The 18,733-nt window shown below is 50.4% G+C and overlaps 2 protein-coding genes across 4 annotated transcripts; one reads left to right on the top strand and one right to left on the bottom strand.

Moving 5' to 3' along the window:
* The first annotated feature begins 1,302 nt into the window (after window positions 1-1,302).
* On the top strand, window positions 1,303-6,053 carry NHP2 (NHP2 ribonucleoprotein). Its single transcript, XM_036313333.1, has 4 exons — window positions 1,303-1,556; window positions 1,648-1,717; window positions 4,937-5,042; window positions 5,695-6,053. The coding sequence occupies exons 1-4, from the start codon at window positions 1,397-1,399 to the stop codon at window positions 5,818-5,820; spliced, it is 462 nt and encodes a 153-aa protein (XP_036169226.1). The 5' UTR covers window positions 1,303-1,396; the 3' UTR covers window positions 5,821-6,053.
* RMND5B (required for meiotic nuclear division 5 homolog B) lies at window positions 5,951-18,199 on the bottom strand. 3 transcript variants are annotated; one of them, XM_036313330.1, is made up of 10 exons: window positions 18,066-18,199; window positions 16,524-16,674; window positions 11,800-11,945; window positions 11,531-11,671; window positions 10,536-10,636; window positions 10,176-10,342; window positions 9,169-9,334; window positions 7,961-8,063; window positions 7,717-7,871; window positions 5,951-6,086 (listed from the first exon to the last, which is right to left on the bottom strand). In XM_036313330.1, exons 2-10 carry the CDS (start codon window positions 16,660-16,662, stop codon window positions 5,981-5,983), a joined length of 1,224 nt encoding a protein of 407 aa, XP_036169223.1. In that variant the 5' UTR covers window positions 16,663-16,674; window positions 18,066-18,199; the 3' UTR covers window positions 5,951-5,980. The 3 variants fall into 3 exon arrangements, with proteins under 3 accessions (XP_036169223.1, XP_036169225.1, XP_036169224.1); XM_036313331.1 differs by lacking the exon at window positions 5,951-6,086 and adding an exon at window positions 7,118-7,630; XM_036313332.1 differs by lacking the exon at window positions 16,524-16,674 and having other exon boundaries at window positions 18,066-18,184.
* Between the last annotated feature and the right edge of the window lie 534 nt (window positions 18,200-18,733).

Genomic DNA, 18,733 nt, shown 5'->3' with positions numbered 1-18,733 from the left:
GCCTCTGTTTCTATTTTGTTCTTCAGTTTATTTTGTTCATTAGATTCCATATATAAGTGAGATCACATGGCATTTGTCTTTCTCTGACTGGCTTGTTTTACTTAGCATAATCATCTCCAGGTCCATCAATGCTGTTGCAAAAAGTCAGATTTCAAAAGGTCAATTTTTAAGTTGGCTTAACTGTGTCCCACGGCCATCTGCAGACTTCTGAAGTCCCACATACAGGCCTGTTCTGCCACCACAAAAAAGGCAGGCCTTCCCTCCCATAACCAAAGGCAATTAATGTGTAGCAATTATCTAACTAATTTCCATGCAGTGTTTTCTAAGACACAGTGCAAGAAATAAGTCGGAGATATTCAGATCCACCCCAGCCTAGGCCTGCTGGCCTCCCTGTGTCCCTGTCCACTAATCCTCTATGATAACTGCAAACGGGAGGCCGACTCGGAGCTGCCCCACCACACCCTGGAGTGCGGCGCCCACAGTGGCCGCGCAGGTTTCCTCCTCGCTCTGCTGTCTCCGTGGTGTCCTCTGTGCGTGATGCCGGGCCGTAGTGGGAACTAGAGGGAATGAGGGTGAGGGAGAGGCGGGTCTGTAACTGTAGATGAGGCGGTCATGGGGGGGGACCCCCTCCCGTGGGTAACATCTGAGCAGATCCCCGCGGGAAGAAGGACCGGGCCACGGGCTCTCTGGGGAACGGCGTCCAGACCGCGGCGCTTCAGCGAGTGGGGCATCCATCGCTTGCCAGGAAAGAGAGTGTGTTAGACCTGGTGCGAGAACGAAGAAAACCGTTAGCGGCGTTAGGCTTTACCTGCACCTGGGCACCGGGGACACAACACCCAGGACCAGCTCAGGACGGGGACCTGCCCGGCGGCGCACTGTCCACCGGAGGGGGCAAATTCTGAGGCGATTTGGAACCGCAATGGGCTGACTTCGCATTCTAGCTTCCGAGTCGCAGACTCGGAGGTTTTTGCAAGGATCACGTCCCCTCAGACGTGCTCGAGCTCCCAGGGAGTCCTGGTGATGCCGAACTCCCACCAGCCCCAGCGGATTCCCAGCCCCCGCCCCTGCGTCCCCGCCTCCCTCCGGGCCCCGCCTCCCTCCGGGCTCCGCCCCGAGCCTCAGGTTTCCTCAGGACCCGCGGTGCTCGGCCCGAACCTCGCCCTTAATCCGCTCCTCGTGGTCTCTAGAGGGATGGCCCCGCCCCTGCGGCCTAGACTCCGCCCCCAAGCTTTGTATATAAGGAGTTGAGCGTCAACGATTGGTCTGAGTCCGAGACCTCGTTTCCTAATTGGCTGTGGTGTTCTGTGGGTTTCCCCGGTGCTGTGATCCGGAAGTGATTCCTGCAGCGCGGGCCGCGTGGATCTTCTACTGGGGACTCCGTACCACTGGCGCTGCGATGACCAAAATAAAGGGAGATCCCGAGGGGCGGGAGGCTCAGGCGGAGGCGTGCTCCGGGGAGCGCACTTACCAGGAGCTGCTGGTGAATCTGAACCCCATCGCACAGCCCCTGGCTTCTCGCCGACTCACTCGGAAACTCTACAAATGCATCAAGAAAGGTGCGGTGGGCCGCGGTGGCCGGTGAGGGTGCGGGTTGCTGGACGAGGCCCGCTCCCCTCCCCTCCCCGTGACTGACTTATGTCATTGCAGCCGTGAAACAGAAGCAGATTTGGCGCGGAGTGAAGGAGGTTCAGAAGTTTGTCAACAAAGGCGAGAAAGGGTAAGAACCCCCTCCTGCTGGATTTTGCATTTTAAACGTTAATGAAGGCCTCCTTACTATTTAGTAGGCGTTCGGTAAAAGTACTCTGACTCTATTAGGAGATAATCAAGCAGTCAGTAAATACCCTGCAACAATCCCTCACTTCACTTACCCTAGCGCTAAGGGACACCACGGGGAAAATGAATTCCAGGGGAAGCAAATCGAATAAGCTAAATGAGCTAGGGTAGACCCCACCTTCTTCCGTTCAGCGACTGTTTCACTGTCTACTCCTTTTAGGCACTGTACTACGGGGAGACGATTCCTTTAATCGGATGGCCACATCCAAAACTAAAAGTTGTGATGGCTATCTATGAAGGAAAAGTATCGGATGCAGTGAGAGACTTCATTGCCCTCCATCTTCTTTCCTGGCATTTATCAGAATCTGAAACTCATTCGCATTTGTATTCCTTGTATCTCCCACTTAGGCCAGACAGTCAGCTCTATGAGAATAGGATAAAGCCATACCCCACTTTATCCCCAGAAGTGTCTTGTACCTTGTAGGTTCTCAAGAGATGAATTGCTGGGGAGATTTGATGCTCAGTGGGGAGTTTGACCTCGGTGGGTGCCGCTGAGATCTGAAGATACAGGAATTGAGCTTGAGCTTCATCTGGTTTAAACTCCAAGCTCTCCTTGACAAGCTGTGAGCCCTGTTGTACAAGTCATTTAATCTTCCCAAATCCCCCTGCCCTGATTTCTAACCTGGAGGTAATGAGATTTTATGTATGTAAAAACACCTTCCCCAGGAATTGGTTTGGAGGGGAGGGGCTTTGCCAGAAGAAAGTAGGCCCCAGGGCAGGAGAGGGTAGTGGTGGGCAGAAGTGCTCCCTTCTCATGGAGCTTTGTAAACCATGGTAAGTTTAGTTTTTGTACTCAGAGCTTTCGAAGGGCATTAAGGATTAAAGCCAGGGAGCATCAACTTTGGATAGGATCAGGCTCAAAGAGTAGATGGGGACACTGAAATAGGCTACTGTAACCTAGAAGAGGTGAAGGTGATTTTGATTAGGTTGGAGATGGAGAGAATAAAGTGCTTATATCTGAGAGGACTTTTGGACATGGAGTGAGGGGGTGTGGGTTCCATTTGAACGGACAAAGGGCCCACACTGAGATAGTGAACTATGGGGGAGGGGCTGGGTTTGTGTGGGAAGATCATGAGTTTGATTTTAGACAAGTTTTTGAGGTATCTTTTAGACTCGTGACCCCTCTCCCCAGCATGACTGTCAAATAGAGACATGGCCAGATGGGCTACAAGCTTGAAAGAGAGAGGGCCAGGCTGGAGAGAATAAATTTGGGAGTTGTCAGGACATACTAGATGGAACTTGATGTCATGACCATGGATGGGGTCAGCAAGAAGGTACTGAATGGGCAGCCGAGGACCAGGCTGTGAGGAGCACCAGCATTTATTTTATTTTTTTTTTAGTATATTTGTATTGATTTCAGAAAAGAAGGGAGAGGGAGGGAGAAAGAGAAACATCAATAATGAGGGAGAATCATTGATTGGCTGCCCCCTACTAGGGATCAAGCCCACAACCTCAGCTTGTGCCCTTGACCAAAATCGAACCTGGGTCCCTTCAGTCCACAGGCTGACGGTCCACCCACTGAGCCAAACCAGCTAGGGTGGAGCACCAGCATTTAAAAGCTGTTCAGCCTGGCTGGTGTGGCTTAGTGGTTGAGTGTTGACCTATGAACCAGGAGGTCATGGTTCAATCAGGTTGGGTTACATGTCTGGGTTGCAGGCTTGATCCCCAGTAGGGGACGTGCAGGAGGCAGCTGATCAATGATTCTCATCATTGATGTTTCTCTCTCCCCCTCTCCCTTGCTCTCTGAAATCAATAAAAATCCTATATAAGAAAGAGCTAATATGCAAATGGTCGTCACACCCTCACTCTCATGCCTTAATGACTCAGAAACTCAACACTGGGGAGAGGAATGGGGACCAGCCAAGCACATATGAGCTCGAAAGAGAGGAATGGGGACCAGCCAGGCTGTGGCCCTGGAGAGGGACAAGCGGTGGCCCAGGGGCCAATGGCTGTGCCTGCGGCTGCAGCCCAGGCAAAGCCACCCATCCACAGTCCCCTGTGACTGCAGCCGGCCAGGGCAAAGCCAGCCCGGGTCCTGGGTGCCTGCGGCCAGCCAGAGGGAGGAAGCCCAGGTCCCTGTGACCTGAAGGAGGAGGGAATCCTGGGTCCTGGGTGTGGGGTGAAGCAGAGGCGGTTAGGGGCGATCAGGCCAGCAGGGGAGCAATTAGGGGAGATCAGGCAGGCAGGCAAGCGGTTAGGAGCCAGCGGTCCCAGATTGCAAGAAATCCCCCGAGGGGTCCCGGATTGGAGAGGGTGCAGGCCGAAGGCTAGGCTGAGGGACCCTCCGCCCCCATGCACAAATCCTACACTGGGCCTCTAGTAAATAAATAAAAGCTATTCAAAGAAAAGGAGCCTGCAGAGGAGGAGAGTCCAAGAGGCAAAAGGAAAACTAGGAATGTGGACCCAGTGCTTTAAAACAAGAGTTCTTTCCAGCTGTTTGCATCTCACAGACTCTTCTGTTTCCAGGGCTCCTGAGGGCCTTACCAGAGCCTGGCACTTTGCCAGCTAGGAGCCCCAGCTGAGGATTCTCTGGCAAGCCTTCATTGGTTCTTTGTCATTCAAGGTCCATGCTTAGCCTGGCACTCAAAGTCCTTGGGTGGGGCCCTTGCCAATCTTTCTAGCATTCTTGTCTGCCCCTGTCCCCATTCTGGATTCCAAAGCCATCCCAGGCTGCCATCAGCCTGCCTTTGTATATCTGGTGCCATTTTAATTCTCCTCCTTAAATGTTTTTTCTGCCCCCTGCTCCTCCATGGGCTTCCTGAGAGTCATCATTCAGCTTTTTGTTCAAGTGTGGCTTCCTGACTCTTTTCTGTACTCCAAAGAGAGCTGAGCTCTTACTCCTTGGGGTCCCTCCCATCCTTCATCTGTCCCAGTATGATACCACTTGCCACACTTGGTGGCATTTGTTGCCAAGAAATAGAGATCGCCTCCCCAGAGGAACACAGTCACCAAACACAGATTTGCACCCTTTCAGAGATTGGGCGACCCACATTAATAACTCCTTGAGGGCCGGAGCCATCCTATCTCTGTCCCAGTCCAGAGGTGGACTTTCAATTAAAAGAGGGAATGAACAAGTTAGAAATGACTGTTTCTGTCATTTCAGGATCATGATTTTGGCAGGAGACACGTTGCCCATTGAAGTATACTGCCATCTCCCAGTTATGTGTGAGGACCGGAATTTGCCCTATGTCTATATCCCTTCTAAGACGGTAAGGAGCACCCTCAGCTCTGATCTTGGTCAGCACTAGAGGAGAGGGTCTGGGATGGAGTCTCGGCGGCAGGCCACAGTGGAAAGAGTGAACCTTGGAGTTAAGATGGGCCTGGGTAGATCCTTGGTTCAGCTGCTTCCTAAGCAGGTGACTACTGGTCAGTTCTCTCTCAGCACTTACATTTCCTTGTAAAATGGGAATCCCCTCCTCTGTGGCCTGTAAGAATGAAACAGAACGTATATGTGGACATGCTCTGTCAGCTAACATGCTGCACCTGTGTTAGTCCTGTTAGGTGGGTGCAGTGCTTTAGAGGGGGTGTTTTAGGGATCTGGCTCCTTATCCTCACATAAGCAGGAGCCAGGTCTGGGGCACAGGGAGTGGGGGATGGCAGGAAACTGCCTAAGGGGACAGCCCCGGCTGGGCTGGAGCCCTTTCACAGTTGCCACGTGGGAATGTAGGCCCAGTGTTGCTGGACTACTTGAAAGTTTGCTGAGTGTAAATGATGGCAACCAATTTTAACTGTTTTAAAAGATATTGCTGACTGAATAGCACATGTCTGTCTGCCAGATGAGGCCGGTGGGTCATACGTTTGTGACTCCTTGGCATACAGGTCGTGCGGCCTTTTTTCCAAACAGCCCTTTTTCCTCTGCAGGACCTGGGTGCAGCCGCAGGCTCCAAGCGCCCCACCTGCGTGATAATGGTCAAGCCCCACGAGGAGTACCAGGAGACCTATGACGAGTGCCTGGAGGAGGTGCAGGCCCTGCCCCCGCCCGTGTGAAGGACTTGGGCAGCAACCTGGGCCCCTGCTCCAGAAGCTGTTGGGCTGGCAGGGAGCCAGCTGGCTGCCCTCTGCTGCTCACACTCACAGCATCTCCTAGTCTTCTGAGGCACGTGTTTTTCCCAGGCAGCTCCAACAGCATCCATCTTCTCCATCAGTGTTATTTCCTGTTGAGTTTCCTGGCAGTCAGTTTCAAGAATGAGGTGTGAAGGAAGTAAATGCTAAGACTAAAATGTGATGAGTCTGTGGCTGGTTTTTCTTCTTCTCTTTAAATATGTTTTTATTGATTTAGAGAGAGGAAGGGGGGAGAGAAAGAGAAACATTGATTAGTTGCTTCATGTACACACCCCAACTGTATATCAATTCCACAACCTGGGTATGTGTCCTGACCGGGACTTGAATCAGGGACCTTTCGGTGCGTGGGACGAAGCTCAATCAACTGAGCCACACCAGCCAGGGCTCTGTGGGTGTTTTTTAAAGCAGCAGCTGCTAGTGGAGCCAAAGAGTTGGTGGGCAGGAAAGAGTGAAGCAGACTTTCTTGCCAGAGGACCCCAAGGACTTTAAGAGTGTTCAGTGCTAATGCCTGGCTGCCAGGGCTGGTGCTAGACTCTAGCTGAGAACAAACTGCTCGTCACTCCCGAGCTTTCACTTCCCTAGTAGGTGGAAGCTACAGATAAGGCAGCTGAGCCCAGACCCCGTGGCATGAAAACCTGTAGCCTCTGTTAGGGACACTCCCATCCCTCTTCTTCCTGCTTAAGTCTTAGTGCCATTGGGAAGCTTATGGAAGCAATTTACCCACCCATACAGGACATTTTAAATAGGATTATGCAGCTAAATACAAAACCCCAGGCCATCTTTCTTGCTTAGCATAATGGCCCTGGTAACCCAGTCCCTTCAAACATTTTAGACTTAAGGTATCTTCCTGCTCTCAAGGCCCAGCACAGGACTCAGTATACATAGCAACCAAGCTTCAGGTGCCTTGGAATAAACTGGAAAGAGCTTGAGCTTCATCTGGTTTAAACTCCAAGCTCTCCTTGACAAGCTGTGAGCCCTGTTGTACAGGTCATTTAATCTTCCCACATCCCCCTACCCTGATTTCTAACCCGGAGGTAATGAGATTTTATGTATGTAAAAACACCTTCCCCAGGGACTGGAATCTCCCGGCTTTTTTGCCTAATCAGAGATGTAGAATGGGTTCTTCCTGACTGGGCACTGTGGCTGGCATGGTCCCACCAGCAGCAGTCGCAGCCAGGCCATGTCAGTACCTGTGTGCAGTGGACATATAATTGCAGCAAAGGAAGGAGAAGGCCTGTGAATATATTTGCTCAAAGCTATAAAAAAATGGCATTCGGTTCTACCCCAGAGTATTTACTGGTGGATGATGGATACAGGCAGTTGTAAGGCTGTACAGCGGGAAAAGTGGATAGGGCGTTGGTATGGCAATAAGACCTGGCTGAGGGCAGGGATGAAAGACAGTTGCTGCCGCCACCCAAGTCCTCTGTCCATTGCTACTAAGTCCGTGGCAAATATAAACGGAGACAGCAGGAATACAGAGGCCAGCATCTCCCTGCCCTTGCAGTCAAGGAGCCAGCTGCCCAGTGCAGGTTGGTTCATCTCCTTGGCCCCTACTGTGGCACTCAGGCAATTCTGAAATGAACCACAATCCACTGAAGCCAACCACTCCAGTGAGACGGCAAGTCTCATGGGTGAGAAACATCTTTAAATAAAGTTCCTTCCAGGCAGGAGTCAGAATATGATGCGTTTCCCATCTGCTGGGTTCTGCTCCATGGGACAGTAGGGACACTTCAACCTGCAAAGCGGGGAGAACCAAGAATGTCTGAGAGGCTGGCTAGCAGGAGAGCCAAGCTAAGCAGGAGCAGAGCACAGGGAACTTACTTTCCTCCGTTAATGAGCTTGTTGAGTGCATCTCGGGAGATAACGTGGCCACAAATGAGCTTGATGGGAGGGTTGGAATCTGACGTCTGCTGGCGAAGGATGGGGCAGGCGAACACTGAGTGGTACCAGCACTTCATGCCTAGTTCAATCTCAATCTGGGGAGGCCAGCCAAGGGATGAGTCCCACTTCCTGCCGTGGCTGTCCCCAGTGCCTTCTGCCCACACCTCCCTCAGCCAGGGCTCACCGGTAACTCGTCCTTGTGACTCCAGACCCCTGTGCACTGCCTCTGCTCAATCACGGCTTTGATGTTCATCAGCACGGGCAGTGCCACACAGCCAGAGGCAAAGCTGCAGAACAAAGCAAGGGCTAGAGCGGCCAGACCAAGACCCAGCAGACAGACAAAGGACCTGCACACTTGACATCAGCACGGGACTCAGGTCAGGGTTCTAAGCTGGCACATGGTCAAATCAGTCCTTGAGAATCAGGTTGCTTATAAAGTGCCACATATGTAATTACGTGTCATTCTAATGCACCCTCAAACTTGAGAACATACAAGAGAGACAAAAGGAAGATCCAGGGGGCAGGTATCTGCTCATCCAAACCATTGAAAAGTCCTTGGTGTGATGGGGACAGTGATCCGTTTGAAAGGGCCCCACTCTGCTGTCATAATGCACCCCTATCACTGGTTATCAACTGGGGCACTTGGAAACGGGACAGATTTAGACCTCACCATGATCTGGGTGGGGTGGGAGCAAACCGGCTGGAGCCTTGGGTGCTAAATGGCTACGATGCAGAGGGCTGTTGTACGGTGTGAGTGGCAGATGGTGTTCCTGCTGGGAAATACTGTCCTATAATCAGAGTCTACCACACAGTGGAGCATGAGATTCCATAGTCAAAGTAAATGCACCGTGACACAATCCATTATGGTGTAGTGAGTGGCTCTGGGGTCAGGTCCATATGCCCTTTAAGTTAATTCATGTCTTGAGCCTCTGTTTTCTCTTCTGTGAAGTGAGTACCTCTAATCCTAGGTCACTGAGGAGTCATGAGAAGAGCATTACTGTACAGGAGCCTTCAAGTGAAAACTCTTAGAACCTGTAACTCGGTTACTCAGATCTACCAGAGAGGAAGTGGTGTCTGACAGATGAGGCTGAGAGAAGGCTTGTGCGGAGGGTCTTGTGATAATCCAGCAGTGAGGTGCAGACAAAATGGGGTCCTCATTCAAGAGACCTTACAAAATGGGAACCTTGACCCTGCTACTAACTTCATGGTGACCTTGGACCATAACTCTTCCTAATTTCAGTTTCTCCAACTGTGGACACAAGTAGTTTCTATCTGGAAGATGGACTTAGAGAAGCAGTTTAGGTCTGTCCCCGGCACATGGCCCAGCCTGGGTAAATTGTTTCCCTTGAAATCCAACCACTCACTCTGCCCTGCCCACAGGGCTGGCTGTACCTGACACTGAGGGGCGACTCCACAGAAAGCCCCAGCAGGGAACAAGCATCTCGGGTAAAGGTCTCACAGATCTCAGCCCAGTGGCTGGTGTCCAGGAGGTGGCAGTAGGGCGACTTCTCCAAGCCCAGCCGCAGGTATACCAGGCTCCCCATCATCACCTGGATCTCTGCAAGGCAACCAGGCGCAGCTCAGCACTTGCAGGACCAGGGCACAGGAGGCAGTCGCTCCTCAGGGCTGGGTACCCAGCCCCAGGGACAGTACGGCTGTGGAAGCAGGACAAGGAGCAGGCTGAACACCAAGGCTCTGGGGTGCCTGGCCTGGCCAGGCAGGGACTGAAATGTCTTCAGGCACAACTGGTTTTCCCTAAAACCCAATGGAGCTGTCTATGTGGGACCAGGACAGGCATCATCCTGGTTCTCTTCTCATCCTTCAACTGCATCAGGGAATGAATCTCAAATCTCGGGGTGGCACTCATGTCTATTTTAGAACACTAGCTAATATCTCTTTCTAAAAAACTTTCAAGAGGCATCTAGCTAAAATTTAGTAACACTGGTTTTCATGTTTACCTTTTAGTAAAATGTGAAGTAATAAATATGAAGGGAGCTAAAGAAAAGTTACTAGCAGTACGGTGGTTACTGATGGGGAACATCTGGAAGGTAAGACCAATCACTGAGGTTTAGAAATCCGCATGTGAAGGAAGAGGGCTCAGGCAGGGACCTGCAGAGGAGGTGCTGAGGCAGAGCAGCATGAGGGCAGGCGTGGCATGGCACACATAAACCCAGGATGATGTGTGTGTGGGTATGGCACAAAGCTGGTGATGGGGACCGGAGCTGGTTCTGAGATGAAGCTAAAAAGTGTGACAGAGACAGTGGAGGAAGAGCCTTATGTTTGGAGTTCACCTTGGAGACAATGAAGGAGGGCTCAGAGTTCTCAGGCTAGGAGCAGCACCCTGGGTAAATGCTGACATCTGCCAGAGCCCAGCAGCATCTACTACCCTAGGCACTTACCCCGCTGGTGCAGCCGAGCAAAGGGCTGGAAGTGCCTGGCATAGCTGAGGGCCTCCAGCTGCTTGTCAGGGCCACCAGCCAGGAGGTGAATAAAGTACAGTCGGTGCAGCTTGAACTCCAGGGAGCTGTTAAGCTCAAGCAGACGCTGCCTGTGGGAGATGGCCCATCTGGAAAGAAAGGGGTCAGTTGAGTATGGAGCTGGTGGGGTGAAAGAAGAGCCCCGAGGGAGCTGGGACAGAGGGGTGGGATCCAAAAGCCTAGGTGAGGCCACAAGACAGAGCTGGAGGTATGTCAAGTACACTGGGTGAGGTGAAGACCACAGACAAGCCCTGCTCCCTGCTTACTCCAAGGCCCACTTACTCCAACGCCGGTCCCAGGTCATGTTTGTGCAGAGCTTCCAGTATTCGATTCAACTCCAGGAAAGGCTGCTTGAAATCCAAGTCCACATTCAGTGTAGATTCCTGTGGGGAGAGCAGGATCCCATCACTGTTTCCAAAATTCTCTGTTCTAATAAAACCTCATCTGTCTAAGACAGGCTGGAGACCTTGCATGAGGAGCTGTGGTCTCCTGCCACCCACCTGGCCCCTCTTATTTCCAATTCAGTTTTGGGAAGTTGAGTGCCACACACTGGCCTCCCACAGGGCAGACTATACCCTCACCCAGGTAATGGAGACAGTCCCTCCCAGTCCCTGTGTGAGTAGCATGGTGAGAAATTATTCCTTTTCTTCTTTTTTTTTTTTAATCAGCATAGCGAGGTTCTCTCTTTATTGTTCTGTTACATCTGTATTTATACTAGTTGATTTTGAAATTATTCCTTTTCAATCTTCTTAATTACTTTAAGAGAAGGGATACTTTACTTTTACTGCCAGTGTGCTTTAACACCTAACAGTGCTACTCTGTCATTTTACTAATCTCCCTTTTTAAGAAACTAATCATTTTACTAGTCCCCCTTGACTCAGAACACTGCCTGGCAACCAACCCTACTTAGAAATTAATTATTTCAATTTTCACTGTATCTATTTTTAATTTTTTTATTTATTGATTGATTTTAGAGAGACAGGGGAGAGAGACATGGATTTGTTGTTCCACTTATTTATGCATTCATTGGTTGATTTTTATATGTACCCTGACCAGGGATCAAACCCACAACCTTGGTGTATCAGGAAAAGGCTTTCTAACCAACTGAGCTCCCTGGCCAGGGCTCATCGAGTTCCCTTCTATTTATGGCAGGAGACCTGATTTCCTTTCTAACATAAATTTATTTCAATAATAACAGGAATGTATTATAAAAAAAACAACTATTGAGTAGAAAACAGAACAGGCAGGTCCCAGCACCTTCCCCACCGAGCCATTACCTGGCACAGCTCCTCGGCCACGCTGAGCATGCCCTGCTGGTACAGGTGCTCCACGATGGCCATCTGCAGGATCTGCTGCTGCTTCTCCCGGGAGTCCCACACTGCATCGGAGACTACACCGCAAACCTCAGAGTCGAAGTTCTGACAAGGACGAGAGACAGGGCCCTGTGACTCAGCACTCGCATTCCCCACACTTGCTTTCCTGATAAGCCCTAGGACGTACCAAATCCAGGTGTCCCTGTCTCCACTCCAGGTGCCCACACGCTCACCCTGTCAATGGCTTTGCCCACTCGGGAGACACTGCTGTGAATGTCCTTGTGGTCTGAAGCCAGTTTCTGCACGGTGTCTTTGATCTTCCGGCAACACTGGGACATCACCAAGGAGAGGGTGGCTGAGAGAGGGGTCCCCTGGAGGGCTGCAAAGAAACATTAGCAGTGAGTCAGGACACAGGAACAGACCTTGTCCCTGTTTCATCTACTCACAGAGGCCCAGGAGGCAGCCCTGAACTCCAGAGTGACTCAGCTTCTGACTCTAGCTGGTTTGGCTCAGTGGATAAGAGCCTCAGTCTGCGGACTGAAGGGTCCTGGGTTTTATTCTGGTCAAGGGCACATGCCTGGGTTGTAGGCTCCATCCCCAGTAGGGGGCGTGCAGGAAGCAGCCAATCAATGATTCTCATCCTTGGCTCTCTCCAACGTCTCTCTTTCCCTTCCTCTCTGAAATCAATAAAAATATATTTTAAAAAAGACCCAGCTTCTATTTCAGGTCCTGTCAATTTTAAACTGCATGACTTCATTTCTGTCTTCATTTCCTCACCTATAAAATGGGGGAGACAGCACCAGCTTGTAGGTTGCTGTGAACTGAAGATGATTTGGCACCTACTATGGGTAAGTACTCTATTTCGGCTCATTTCATCCTCACCCTCGTGCTGTGCAGTGGGCACTATTAACGTCCTGTCCTCTAGCTGAGGCAGTACCTTGCCAGGTGACACAGCAGTGACAGATTAAAAGTCTGTGCTCCTCCCCACCACACTGATGGCTCTTGATTATCTTGAGTGAGATGCCTGTGTGAGAAGGCTTTGAACCTTAAAACACTGTCCTCACATTAATGCCTTTTATCAACTAGAGGACACCAGGTGGGCCAGGGGCGGCCAGGGAAGCTCAGGGATTCCTGGCTCAGGACTCCAGCGCGAAGTGGTTTCTACCTCATGGCCGGGGTAGAGCCAGACCAACCACCAAGAGCAGGTGAGACTCAGAGGAGAAGAGAGCAAACTGGGCATTGGACCCATCTTTGGGCCCAGCATCTACGCCACTTCTCTAGATGCATCACCTCGGTTCAGGGAAGGGATGTGACCAGAGAGGGCCAGGGAGACTTGCAGCTCCAAGAGCGAAGTCCTGGAAGAGAGATGCATTCTGCCAGGCTGCTGAACAAACAAAATGTGAACAGGAGCTGTTGGAGCACGTGGGCATCTCGGGGGAGCAGGCTCTGAGAATGAAGCCAGTGTGGACTGAGGGATCACATGGGTACCTGAATGCAGCCGGGCCTGGACCCTTCAGTTACCTGAGCCCATAAATCCAGCTCCCCTTGGTTTGTGTGTATGTTTGTTTACACTAGTCTGAGCTGGGTTTCTGTCCTTATAAGTGAATGAGTCCTGAAAAATACAAAAAGGAGGTGGTGGCTGTGCCACCCATCTACCCCAGGAAGACACTCCACTGCCAACATCAGCACTGCTCTCCGAAAGCCCAGCTTGCCACTCTTTTCTCGCATCTTGCTCCCTGCAGGTCACAGAGGGCCACACTGCACATTCTCTAGCCTCATGTCCTTTAGAACAAAGCAACTCTTAAGAAACCAAAGCCTTTTTAACCTGGAATCCCCCAATTTCCACTGCCAAGGACCCCACAGACAACCATTAGTCCTGACAAATCCCCATCTGAGAAGAAACCCTCTCCCTGTGAACACACTGCAGCCATAGCCACCTGTTCACCAAGGGCACAGACAGTGTAATGAGTTTTGGACTAGCAAAAGAAAAGTGTTTCTTCTACGCAGTTAACAGATTCCATCAAAAGCATGGCACAACCGCCCCGGCTGGTGTGACTCAGTTGGAGTGTCATTCTGTGTAGCAAAAGGTTGTAGGTTCGGTCCCCGGTCAGGGCACATACCCAGGTTGCAGGTTCGATGCCCGGTCAGGGTGTGCGTAGGAGGTACCCAATCAATCTCTCTTTCCCTTCCTTTTTCTTAAATCAATTAAAAAAAAAAAAAAGCATGGCACAACCACATAATGGTAAGAGAATGGGGCAGAATCCCTATGTACTGATACAGAATACTCCCCAAGACAGACTGTGTAGGGGAAAGAGCAAGGTGCAGGAAACTATGTGCTTTATGTTCTCTGTGTGTGAAAAAAAGGAGGGGGAGTAAACACTTCCACATGACATCTACGTGTGCACACAGATGCTGCATAGAAGGGCACCTGAGAAACAGAATGGGATGACTATTGGAGAGAGGCACACAGAAATCGGGAATCAGGGGTGAAAGGGAGACACTTTTCACTCTCAGCCTTTTTGACCTCGAAGTCTTTTCCATGTGCATACATTCATTTTAAAAAATCTTTATTGTTGAAAGTATTACATATGTCCTCTCCCCCCCCCCCACCCCATTGACCCCTTCTAGTCCACACCACCTGCACGCATTCTTTAAGAAATAAAAAGGAAACAGACTCTACTTTGTAGATTTGTTCTTCTCAGTGGTACTAAGTATAGCAATTCTGAAAATACTTTCTCTATATTATAGAAATTGAGCAGATGAGAAATGTATCAGCAGTCAGCCTTCTCACTGTTGGAGAAGAGAGATGCAGCTATGGATGGGGGAAGTCTGGGAAGAACCCTGTGATACTGAATTATAATTGAAGGCATCATTGTAAATGCATTGCCTACAATATACTAAGACAGATGGATGGATAGGAAGGAAGGAAAAAGATCCATTTGCTAAAAAAAAAACTAAAAACAATGACACCTCAGTAACAACCTAGATCATCGTTTCCAAATACCATTTCCCACCAAAAGAACCATGGCTATTTGCAAAAATTACTGATTCCAGGTAATATCTTATTGTGCCAGAAAATAAGGGCATGCTGAAAAAAATAACAAGTAATAAATTTAAAAGATAAAAAAGGACAAAGAGGTGAAAGAAGAGTGCTGAGATAATTGAATATTCATGCATAAACGAATTAAGCTGAACCTTACACCATACACAAAAATTAACTCAAAATGGATCAAAGAGCAAGTGTAAAAGCCCAAACTATAAAACTCTTAGACAAAACAGAGGTGTAAATCTTCATGATCATGGATTGGTTTCTTAGATATGACAATAAAAGCATAAGCAACCAAAGAAAAAATAAAGTGAACTTTATCAATATTAAAAACTTTTGTGCTTTGACTGTTGAACCTCAAAGGAAAGGCAGGGGAGGTAGGTGGGTGGGAAGAGATCAACCAAAGAACTTGTATGCATATATGCATAATCCATGGACACTGACAATAGGGTGGTGAAGGCCTGGGTCCAGGGGCAGGGTGGGCTAGAAGGGGTCAATAGGGGGAAAAGGAGGACATACGTAATACTTTCAACAACAAAGATTAAAAAATGACAAAGAAACAACAAACAAAAATAATAATAAAGAGTACCATTTGTTCATAAAAAAAAAACAACTTTTGTGCTTCACAAAACACTATCAAGAAGGTGAGAACAACCCAGGATGTGCCCTGACAGGAAATCAGTGACCTCCTGGTTCATGGTCAACACTCACCCACTGAGCCACATCAGCTAGGCCAGTGGTCGGCAAACTCATTACTCAACAGAGCCAAATATCAACAGTACAACGATTGAAATTTCTTTTGAGAGCCAAATTTTTTAAACTTAAACTATATAGGTAGGTACATTGTTATTAACTTAATTAGGGTACTCCTAAGGCTTAGGAAGAGCCACACTCAAGGGGCCAAAGGGCCGCATGTGGCTCCCGAGCCGCAGTTTGCCAACTACGGAGCTAGGCTATAATTTATTTTTTTAAAGGGAACAAAGTTTAACAGAGTTATCATATGACACAGCTCAGAAAAAAGAAGTAGCTATTCACTCTACAACAGGGATGAACCTTGAAAACATTATGCTAAGTGAAAGAATACAAAATGTCACATATTGTCTGATTCTATTTATTTTTTTATTTTAATCCTCATCTGAGGATATTTTTCCCATTGATTCCTAAAGAGAGTGGGAGGGAGGAGGGGAGGAGAGAGAAAGAAACATCTATGTGAGAGAAACACATCCATTGGTTGCCTCCCACTTGATGCGCCTCCATGGGGGCTGGTGAACCTGCAACCTGAAACTGAGGTATGTGTCCTTGACTGGGAATTGAACCTGCCACCCTCCAGTCACAGGCAGCTGTTCTAACCAATGAGAAAAACCGGTCAGGGCTGTACAATTCCATTTATATGATGTGTCCAGAATAGGTAAGTCCATAGAAAGCAGATTAGTGGTTGCCAGGGGCTAGGGGAGAGGGAGGAATGGAGGAGTTATTGTCTCTTTTGGGGGTGATAAAAATGTTCTGAAATTACATGGTAATAATGTTTGTACAACTCTGTAAATACACTAAAATCATCAAACTGTACCCTTTAAAGGTTTGTGTTTTTTTTTTATGTGAATCAGCTCAATTTTTTTTTAAAAAAGGACATAGGAACTAGGGAATACCTCTGGGCAAATCTAACACAATTTGAGCATCAAAATGTATAACAATAATGTAGTATAACCCATTGAATAAGAATTCTAATTATAAATAACTATATATAACTATATAAGGGAAAGTTTCTTTCTTATAGTCGAATGCCAAGGAATAAATATATAAGGAATGACAGAGCAGGAAAAGTCACCCTGTTATTAAGTAGCTTTGGGGTATCCTAGGCCCACAGGGAGGCAGGAAGGGGGCTCTGGGGTTGAGGGGGGGATGGACACCCACCTGCACTGGCCAGCTCAGCCCGAAGCTGTCCTACGTAATGCAGCAGCTCCTCCAGGCTCTGCTCGCAGTGCTGCCCGTAGGTCAGGAACTTCTGCAGGACCTTGTCCACCTCTCTCTCCACACTCTCACACTGCTCCATGGTGGCCTCTGCCTGGGGGCAGGAGGGGGGTCCAGTGTCAAGCCCCACCTTGGAGACACAGTGGGGAGGGCTCCCGGATGCTCCTTACCACACCCATATCATATAGCAATGCTCAGAACTGCCCAGCGTAATATATCTTTCCACAGCTCCACCCCCCAGCCAGGGTGCCCAGTGGAGTGTGCAGGCAGGTGTGAGGGCAGGGGTTTTTGAATCATGGTGAGAAAATTCTGTTTCCAACTGTTTTCACTCTACAATCCTTGCTCATCTCTCTCTCTCCTGCTTTTAATGTTTTTACTGATTTTGAGGGGGGGGGGGGAGAGAAACATCTATGAAATCTATGAGAGAGAAACATCAACCAGCTGCCTCCTGTGCCCCTTACTGGGGATCAAGCCTGAAATCCGGGCATGTGCCCTGACCGGAATGGAAAAGGTGACCCCCATGGTTCAGAGGTGGATGCCACACCGGCCGGGCCGCACAAGCCATCTTTCCCTTCCTTGACTACATTCACTTTATTTCTGCCTCAGGGTCTTTGCACGGGCTGTTCCCTCTGCCTGGAACACTCTTCTCCCAAATCTGTTCCCTGTTTGGCTCCTTGAAGTCTCAAACTTCATCCCTTCAGAGATGGTCTCCTAGACCCAGTACCCCTCTGCCCCACCCCCACCCATCCACTCTATCATCTCACCCTGTTCCTTTTCTTCCTTACAGATCTCTAGTTGAAGTTTCTTTTTTTTTTAATATACATTTTTTATTTTATTTCAGAGAGGAAGGGAGAGAGAGAGAGAAACACCAGTGATGAGAGAGAATCATTGGTCGGCTGCCTCCTGCACGCCCCCTACTGGGGATCGAGCCCGCAACCCGGGCATGTGCACGGACTGGGGAAGGAACCTGGAACCCTTCAGTCCGCAGCCCGACGCTCCATCCCTGAGCCAAACCCGCTAGGGCTGGTTGAAGTTTCCATCTTTCTTTTGTCATTAACCAAAACTGAGGGGGCGAAAAGGCCCACTATTTTCCCTGGAATACAGCCCCTGCTGGGAGTTTCACCTGCGTTAACGCAAATGACTGTCAGACTCTTACTCATGCTCCACAAGACCCTGACCTAATGCCCTGCCTGGCCCCTCAGCCCAGCGGGCCCCAGCCCGTCGCACTAGGGCGGGACGTCTGAGTTCGAGCGATTCCCCCGACAGAAGCGGTTCCTCGCGTGTCCTGGGAGCCTGCGGGGCTCCAGTTCTGGGCCGGGGCCCACGACACGGAGCAAACAAGTCCAAGGGCGGACTGCGGCGGAGACTTAGTCGGGGGGTTTCGGGGGAGGCCCGAGGCCTGGGAGCCCGGCCGAGCTGCCGTCCGCCGGCCCCTCCGCGCTGCCCGCAGCCCGCACCTCCAGGCCCGGACACCGCGGCTCTCACCTGCTGCTGCAGCCCCGGCCCCGGCTTCCGGCGCCGCTGTCATCGGACCGGAAGCCGCGGCGGTTGCTCCGCGGATCCGGGCTCGCCCACTCGCAGCTTCGCGGAGGGGTGGCCGTCCCGCAGGGCCGCGCCTCTCCGCCTGGGCGCCGAGCCTCACCCTCCCGCGCGCCCAGAGTGGAGTCGCCCACAGAGACCAGTGGAGGCGGGAAGCCGCACCCCCTGCAGCCCGGGCGACGCCGGAGCCCCCAGCGCCCGGGGCTGCAGCTGGACCTCGACCCTCCGCGTCGGCGGGAAGGGATCGGACCCACCCGCTCGCTGGCCCGGGAGGCTTGGGGGTGCATGGCTGGCGGGGCGGCTTCCCTACCGGGAAGAAGCGCCTAGCCCGCCCGACCGCCCCCCACAACTCGGTCCCAGCGCCCCGCTTCGCGCTCTGAAGCCCTAAACCGATAACTGTTCAACTCCGCCCCCGCCTTCTGCCCTCACTCAAAGGAGACCACCCCTCGGCCAGGGTCCGACAGGCTCTCCCGCGATGGCTCCTTGGTGCTCTTTTTGACACATCAAATGATGTTTTTTAAAAAAGTCACTTTTTTTCTGTCCCTAAGTCAGGACTTAACCTACTCATTGGGCATTCAAGAGGATTAGACTGCTGGGGTGAGGGTACCCAGTCC

The sequence above is a fragment of the Myotis myotis genome, unplaced genomic scaffold, assembly GCF_014108235.1.
Source record: "Myotis myotis isolate mMyoMyo1 unplaced genomic scaffold, mMyoMyo1.p scaffold_m19_p_6, whole genome shotgun sequence".
Classification (NCBI taxonomy): Eukaryota; Metazoa; Chordata; class Mammalia; order Chiroptera; family Vespertilionidae; genus Myotis; species Myotis myotis.
The sequence above is the reverse complement of the archived record's forward strand: the minus strand, read 5'-3'. Positions and strand labels throughout refer to the sequence as shown.

Bases quoted from the DNA above. Each gene is read 5' to 3' on its own strand.
- NHP2 (XM_036313333.1), top strand. From the start codon at position 1,397: ATGACCAAAATAAAGGGAGATCCCGAGGGGCGGGAGGCTCAGGCGGAG. The intron at 1,718-4,936 runs GTAAGAACCCCC...CTGTCATTTCAG, and splicing joins GTCAACAAAGGCGAGAAAGG to GATCATGATTTTGGCAGGAG. The intron at 5,043-5,694 runs GTAAGGAGCACC...TTTCCTCTGCAG, and splicing joins TCTATATCCCTTCTAAGACG to GACCTGGGTGCAGCCGCAGG.
- RMND5B (XM_036313330.1), bottom strand. From the start codon at position 16,662: ATGGAGCAGTGTGAGAGTGTGGAGAGAGAGGTGGACAAGGTCCTGCAG. The intron at 10,637-11,530 runs GTAATGGCTCGG...CTCTCCCCACAG, and splicing joins TGGCCGAGGAGCTGTGCCAG to GAATCTACACTGAATGTGGA. The intron at 7,872-7,960 runs GTGAGCCCTGGC...TGGCCTCCCCAG, and splicing joins GTCACAAGGACGAGTTACCG to ATTGAGATTGAACTAGGCAT.